The sequence below is a fragment of the Labrus mixtus genome, chromosome 7 (genome assembly GCF_963584025.1).
Source record: "Labrus mixtus chromosome 7, fLabMix1.1, whole genome shotgun sequence".
NCBI lineage: Eukaryota > Metazoa > Chordata > Actinopteri > Labriformes > Labridae > Labrus > Labrus mixtus.
The window spans coordinates 7,921,151-7,928,480 of record NC_083618.1 but is presented as its reverse complement, the minus strand read 5'-3'; the positions used below and the strand labels follow the sequence as shown (position 1 = coordinate 7,928,480).

The window sequence follows — 7,330 nt, the reverse complement described above, 5'->3', positions numbered from 1 at the left end:
TTTTCTCCTATCTTTCTGCTGCACAAGGTGAGCACCTGCAAGCTGATTTTTTAAATTTACTAAGCCTTGTTGCTTGCAGGACAGGGCAGATTCTGGTTAGTTTGAAGGCAATTTACATGCTCAAATGCACACAAGTATGTTGGTGAGTTTAAGGGTAAGATAGATTTTGCTGCAGAAATAATACTTTGTGGAATCAGAATTATGTAGTGATGCCTGGCAATGTGGTGGTTACAGCCAATTTGGAACAAAGAGCACATTGTGATCCAAAAATCACTTTTTCTGAGAGAGAGCCAAGTTCTCGACTGGAAACAGCTCCTTGGGTTACAGTTAATGATGCCAGTTAAAATCCTTTACTTTAATATTTGGGGCTCAACATCTTTGCTGTTAAATAATGTAATGTAATACATTCCTTTTTCTGATATCCAAAAACGAAACATGGACAAATCACGGGTCTAAGGCATTTTTCCCTCAACTAATATACATAGATGTGTTTAAATCCACACCTGCAAAGCTGGAAAAAAAAACACAGAAAATCTTATCACCACATTTTCACCTCAGCCCTAGATAGAATCTGAACCCTTCTGTGGTTCAGCACAAACACGAAACAGACTCTGCAGAGCATGCAGTAGACTGTCACATCTCTTTACACATACTGAAACTGGTTTTATATCACAGATAATCTGTTGATCTCTGTTAGAATTATAAATGCTGATTAAACACCTGGCATCTGTTCCTGCCCTGTAGGCACAGACCCACAGAAGGTACTGTTCACACCTGAGCTGGAATGCAGTTTTGTCTGCAGACATTTGAACAACTTCATACACCACTTAGATAGATGTCAACAGCTTGGAATAATGCACTGCCAAGTTTTGCCATGAAGATCTTCTGGGCAATGTCCACAGAGCACCTTGGATTCCAATGAAGCAGAAAAGAATGACTCTAAGGAATCGAGGCTGACAGATGATGTTATTTGTCTTTCAGTAAACTGGAGTGGACTAGGAATGAGTTGCAATGTGGCTTTTGAGAGGCTGAAAGCAATGCTTCTTACTAAATGTATTGTCTTTCCTGAATAATTAACTTGTCCTGAAGTGTAAGAAGTCTACTTGGACTCATCAAACTGTCCTTTTCTCTTTGACCTCTGCCAAGTCACTTTAAACAGAGCCTTTATGTTGGGCTGGAAAGTGCAGTGGGAAGGCTAGCCAACATTATGGCTTCACATAGAAGAAAAGTTGAGAAGGATATCCTCTTTGGCCCCATTGAGCCAAAACCTGACAAACTTTCTCTCTCCAGAAGGGCTTAGTCCACTCAATGTAATGCTCCAGACTGAATGAGGGGCAGATAATTCAGGTGTGAAAGGAAAGTGAATGAAATATGATTAAACTGGGAAAATGGTTAATTTTCTCAATGAGCTATAGAAAATCTTCACAGGTGGTAACTGTGACTTTGAAACATCCAATCAGTGGTTGAATAGAGGAGCAATTATGCATTTTAATCGACATTTTCTATGTACCATCAAATGAATTACATTTCTCACCCTTTTGACAAATCAATGGGTACATAACCAAGATAACACTTTTAATTTCTGATAAGTGGGACCCTAACAATCATTACATTGTGTGTGCTCTGCGTCACTCAAATTGACTTTGCAGGTCAAATGTTCAGTGTGGAAAAGTCAAAGGCTGTACAAGCCTAAGGAAACTTTTACTCAGCTAATAACTAAGTTAATACAAGTTATTTTATCTGTATAATACAGACTTAATCCTCACTTGTACTTTGATGAGGTCACAGTAAACTTAAGTGCAAGTGTGGCATAACACAGATTTATTTTGAAGGCAATCCCTTGTTGATTGATAAAAAAAGAACACATGTATGCACTCCTGAAGCCAAATCCTGTTGAACATTTTCCCTCCACACCTCATGTGTGGGTGGCAGATGGTTGCTCACTGGTTGTCACAGCGATAGAAGATGGAAATACAGGCGACTTATTCAAAGCAAGCAAACACCTCCTTTTTGAGAGACACTCTTGCGTACTATGGCAGCTGTAGAAGGGACAGGAAGTCTGAACTAAACGTGTATACATTCATAAGGGGCACAATTTAGTTTCCTCTTATCAGCTTGCATTTAAGCAAAGAATATCAATAGCAACAGCAGTGGCATGAAAACTATGCTACTTCATGTGACAGACTTACAGCCTTTAAAGAAAACTATGTTTTCTTGGCAACTATACTTGGCACAACAATTCGCTGTGTTACCTTAGTCAGTCACTATATCCAAAATGTGATGTTCCTCTAAACTGTACATGGCAGGTGTTGGACTGTGATGTTCTCACAAGGATACATTTTAACAGTAATGATTTTATGTAGGTCTATTCTTGTTTTTTTACACATCACATCACTTGACAAAGTGTCATGAGTTGGAAAGGTTTTGTCGGAATTCCTACATGGAATTATTGTTGGACTCGATAGTGTAATTTTGGCATATTTCCCTTTTAATAATGTTATCAGCTTTTGTGGACAGGAAGCAGCCCAATCTGTACCAATGATGATAAAATAAGGTAAGGATCAGACCAGCCTCCAACAACACTTTGGTTTCCCTGTGATTGGCGTACACCATGTTAGCTCCTTGTTTGACAAAAGGTATGCAAAGAAACTCAGCCATAAACTTCTTGAGTATGACTTCAGACTTAATGGTAATATATTTAATTCATTACTTGTTAAATTAATAACAAAAAGATGACTTGGTCATTAAATGAAACATAATGTAATTAATTATTTGGTGAAAACTGTAGCTATTATTTTCAAGAATAGGCACCAACCAATGTCCGAAAGTTCGTTCTCATAACTAATAGTTTCTTCTTATAACTAGGCTGATAAAGCCTCTACATATTGGCTTCTAATAAGTCAAAAACCTTGAAAAATGTTACCACTGTTTTTATCACATCTTGCACTTTGTGTAGTAATAAGGATCATTTAGACCTATTTAAAATGTATCCCAAAAACGGCTTGGGATTTGCATCACCAATGTCTCTTCTCTTCTTCTTTGGCACCTCTGCCACAGTTCGGTTTTTAATAAGGTAGGAAATCACGTCTCCCCCCGTTGGCTGATGGGCGGCTCGGATAGACGCTGCCCGCCCTGTGGGTGTGTTTAAGGCAATGGGCCTCTGCATCCACCTGCTAGCGCCCTGCCTCCTACAGTCAGGAGCGCCCAACTTTCCTTAGGAGCACGCGCTGCGTGTCTGGACCTCTTTACGCCACAGGGACTTTGTTTCACTCTGCTTTTTCCCACGAGATGTTGATTGTGCTCGTGCGAAGGCACTGTATCTTCGCCTCACCGTCTCACAAACGATTATAGCCTACTAGAGAAACATTTTCATTTTCTTATTGGTCACTGACAACTCCGGAGCCAATACTCGCGCGCAGAGCGCACAGGTACACACTTCCTCCTGAACAGGGACTGTCAGAGCAGCATCGGGATTTTCTATCTTACTATTGATTCTAATTTGGATGCAAAAGTGATCGATCTGTTGGAATTGGTTTGTTCAATGACTTGGAAGACTTGATCGGGAGTTATATTCGAGAGCTGTTACAATAAGGTAAGCCAAACCTTTCCACACTTTCTGTTGTTTAGTAATTTATTTAGAACATTCTTTAATTAAATCTGAAGAGCGTATCTGCCTACAACTGCGTGCTTTTAATGCGTGTTTATTTATTTTATATTATATAGAAATATAACTATTTTTTGTAGGCTAAAAGGCAATAAACAGAACGACCCAGTGACGAAATTATTTTTTCACAGTGACATTTGAATAATTAACCTTAATTCTGGTATCGGATATATTATAACCTTTAATCTTACATGAATCACTTACTATTGCATTGCTGTTCGGTGTACCTCGCGCTTTAATACCACACCAGACTGTTTACTGTTCTGGTGTCCATGTGCAGCCAAAGCTGCCAGTCTGTTACGCACAGCTTTGTGTGTATGTTTCAGGAACACTGAACAGTTTTTACTACACATATTTATCTTCATTTAACAAAGTGATCAAATGTAGGCTATTTATAAAATTTCATAATATTATTTTACGTGTTTTTATATTCAGGACAAGTTTTTATTTATTTATTGTAAGGTTTGTTTTCAGATGTGACATAAACATCATCATTGTTTCTAATGTTCACCAAATGCTTAAGTGGATCCTTCATTTTCCACTGGAAAAAAACTTACAGGATTCAGGGGAAGGGTTATTTGTTTTTAATTATGTTTTAATGGTTGCATTGTATTTGTCCAACATGTGTTAATAACTTGCAAACACCAACCACGAGAAGAGCATCTGTGGATATGTTGTGCTTCTTCTTTTGGAGATTAATCTAAATTGTAAGTTCTTTCATGATGGTGCTTTTGTGAACTCAAACTTTTGTATTTTTTATGACTTAAAAGGACTTTTAATTGTGGCTTTATTCTTTTTGTGAGTGCACCCACTCTCCTCAGTGTTGTTCCTGAGCAGTGCCTTGTTTAATTTAATCGGCTTGTGTGAAGGAGTTCTGTCTCAGAATAAACAGCTGGATGGTTTACAAATTGTCAGTAAATAGCCAAGGTTTAAACAGCTGGTTATGCTCATAAAGCCACTCTAGCCAAGCAGTCTGAAGATTCTTTGGCCGTCATGATGTCTCCTAATGAGTGTTTGAGATGGTGACCTGGTCAGACCGTCCTGTGTTTATAGCAGAAACTTGGGCAGAAGGCTTTGCAGGTTGAGTGTTGCCTCTGTGAGGTCAGGGTGCTGGTCTGTTTCGGAGACTGTGTTTTGTGAATTAAGATTCCTCCACATTGCAAGTGGTAACAGGGATGCTTTCAATCTGTTTGATTCAGAATGTAAGGGCAAGAGGTGACCTGTTAGACAATTCTCCCAGATGATTTGTGACATGTGCGTGGATCATTGTGTTCGCTCTGTGCTGTTTACCACTCATTAACGCCAGACTTTATTGATGACCACCAACACATTGTTTGAAACACTTGTAAAACTGTCCCAGTTAGTGTCTGTGCCTGTCATCATTTGTAACCTCTAAAGTAAGCCTTTCAGCTGGAAGTTAATGTTTTGTTAAGATGCACCGGTAACATTGTTTTTCTTTTTGTCATCTTCTTGAATAAGTGTGAGGACATGGTTTAACCCAGCATTAGGTGATCCTATAATTACAGAGCAGCACACACGTCTGGTGTCATGACGTAGGAATGTGTTTTGGGTACATAGAGAAGAGCATAAAAAAGCTTATCTCATTGGAATTAGTGTTATCTTTACATACCAGAACAGTGTTTGAAAAGCAAAACCAAAAGAAATTAACAAATTGATGTGTGGAAACATCTCTTAGAGTTTGGTTCTTCTCCTTTGGGACTCGTTAGTTTTGCAAAGCTCTCAAGATCTGGGTGTGATCTATCAACCTCTTTCCTGCATCGCTGAAACTTGCAGGAATGAGGCCGTTGAGAACCTTGGATTTGACTCGTCATATAAATGGATAAATACAAACAGACTTATTGCTGCAGTCGGGAAAGCATCTTCTCCCTTCATGTGTTTGTTTTTTCTCTACAGAGATTTAATAAAAATACACCTTCTGTGCGACTGGAGGTTGGTCAACCATGCAGTTGGATGGTCTGTGGACAGTCCACACCCTCCTGGCACTGTCCAGCTTCGCTCTGGGGGACCTGATGAGCCATGACCCACTGGCCGCACCCCGCGTTTTCATTTCCTTCAAAGGTAGGAACCTGAAACTCGTCTCTCTTCTTCCCAAATGCTCCGCATTCCTTGTTTGCAACTAGTGTTCTTGAGTTTCCAATCCTTCCTTATCTGTGTTTGTTTCTTAAACTGTGCCACGTGTTTGCTCAGTGTATGAGTGATGGCATGACAGTTGTATAATTGGAGCAATTGTGGCTTTGAAAAGTGCTGAAGGTTTTTGCAGAGGAAGAAATTGCAGCATCACCAGACTCTAATGTTACACCACAGAGCAGACCGCACACAAATCATGCAGGCAGTCTTCATTTGCTGCCCCCTCCTCAAACCTTCAGACTCTGTAATAATCGGCAGATGCTTCCACTGTCTTATTTTACCAAGACATTTATAATGAAAACTTTAATCGGACAAATGCACAGATTAAAGACATTGTGTGTCTTATTTGTACTCTTTAAAACAATAAACATGATTTTTGTTAGGGCTGATTTGAGAGCAGCATATTATTTTCAATAAGCTTCAATATCAAAATCTTACATTTGAAACCCGAACAATGATATATATATTTTTTGTAGCTCTATAGCAATTATCTAATTATATCCTGAAGAGACAGACTCGGACTTTAGAGTGCTGTGTTTTTACGTTTCAGCGGCCGTATAGATTAGGTGAGATAGGTTGCTGGGTTCCGAGGGGTGCAGAGTAAGAGAGGGTGTTATCAAGAGCAAATTGCCAAGATCAGCCAAGCAGAGAGACGTCCCCGAGGCCTGTCCTGCTCGGAGATCAAGCCTTTGATTAGCACCCAGAGAAAAGCCCAGGGAGCGAGAAGCAGCACCCCTGTTTGCTTTGCTTTCCATTTCCCAGCGCTCCCCAGTACAAGTTGACTTAATTAAGTGGACTGGCACGGTTCATTGTTAAAGGCGTTTTCCTGCTTTAATCAAGTAGGATTTAACACATCAGTGAACGCACATCAAGAGCTCAGCAGTTCTTTCTATTCTTTTCAATTTCCAAATATCATTTTAGTCAGAACTTAACACAGACGCTGTGTTGTTTTCAGAGAACTTTGGAAATTGTTTTTTTTTCTGCTGCTCTGTGGCTTCTCTGTGAGCAGACTCTTTGAATGCTTTTGTATAGGAGCATCTTTGGTTGGCTGAACTCACCCACAATATATTAGAAAGCAGCAGACTACAGGCACTATTCTTCGGCTGACACGCACGGTGGAAAAAGCTCGGCTCTGCTGCTTACCTGTGTGTGTTTGCCTCTCCAGTCAATATGAATTTCACAGTCTGCTGCTGCTGCTTCTCTCAGAGGAATGCACCCCCCTTTCCATTCAATATTATGACTCTCTCTCCCTTAATTGCTTTTTGAGAGGCCCATGTAGTCCTTACCTTGGCAAGCTGGCTGCACTTTCTTAGATGCATCTAGATGTGTTAAGTTTTTGCTCAAGCTGTTTGGGAAGCAATTTTCTTCTGGGCAGAGGCTTTAATAGAATACAGGATGAGGGCAAGTGTTGATTTTATGCAGGTTTGAGTTCTGAAGAAAATAATGTGTTAATTATTCATCCTCTGTTTATAATTATTGTTCATAATTGTCATGTTACATTGTTGATACAAATTAATT

At 39.6% G+C, this 7,330-nt stretch overlaps 1 protein-coding gene across 4 annotated transcripts in view; it reads left to right on the top strand.

Moving 5' to 3' along the window:
- Positions 1–3,194: 3,194 nt before the first annotated feature.
- Positions 3,195–7,330, top strand: part of sema3fb (sema domain, immunoglobulin domain (Ig), short basic domain, secreted, (semaphorin) 3Fb) — a 56,528-nt gene continuing 52,392 nt past the window's right edge. For all 4 annotated transcript variants that reach the window (XM_061042493.1, XM_061042492.1, XM_061042491.1 and 1 more), the window contains exons 1-2: positions 3,195–3,592; positions 5,579–5,743. In XM_061042493.1, coding sequence (XP_060898476.1) covers positions 5,626–5,743 — 118 coding nt within the window. In that variant the 5' untranslated portion in view covers positions 3,195–3,592; positions 5,579–5,625. The remainder of the gene's footprint in view (positions 3,593–5,578; positions 5,744–7,330) is intronic.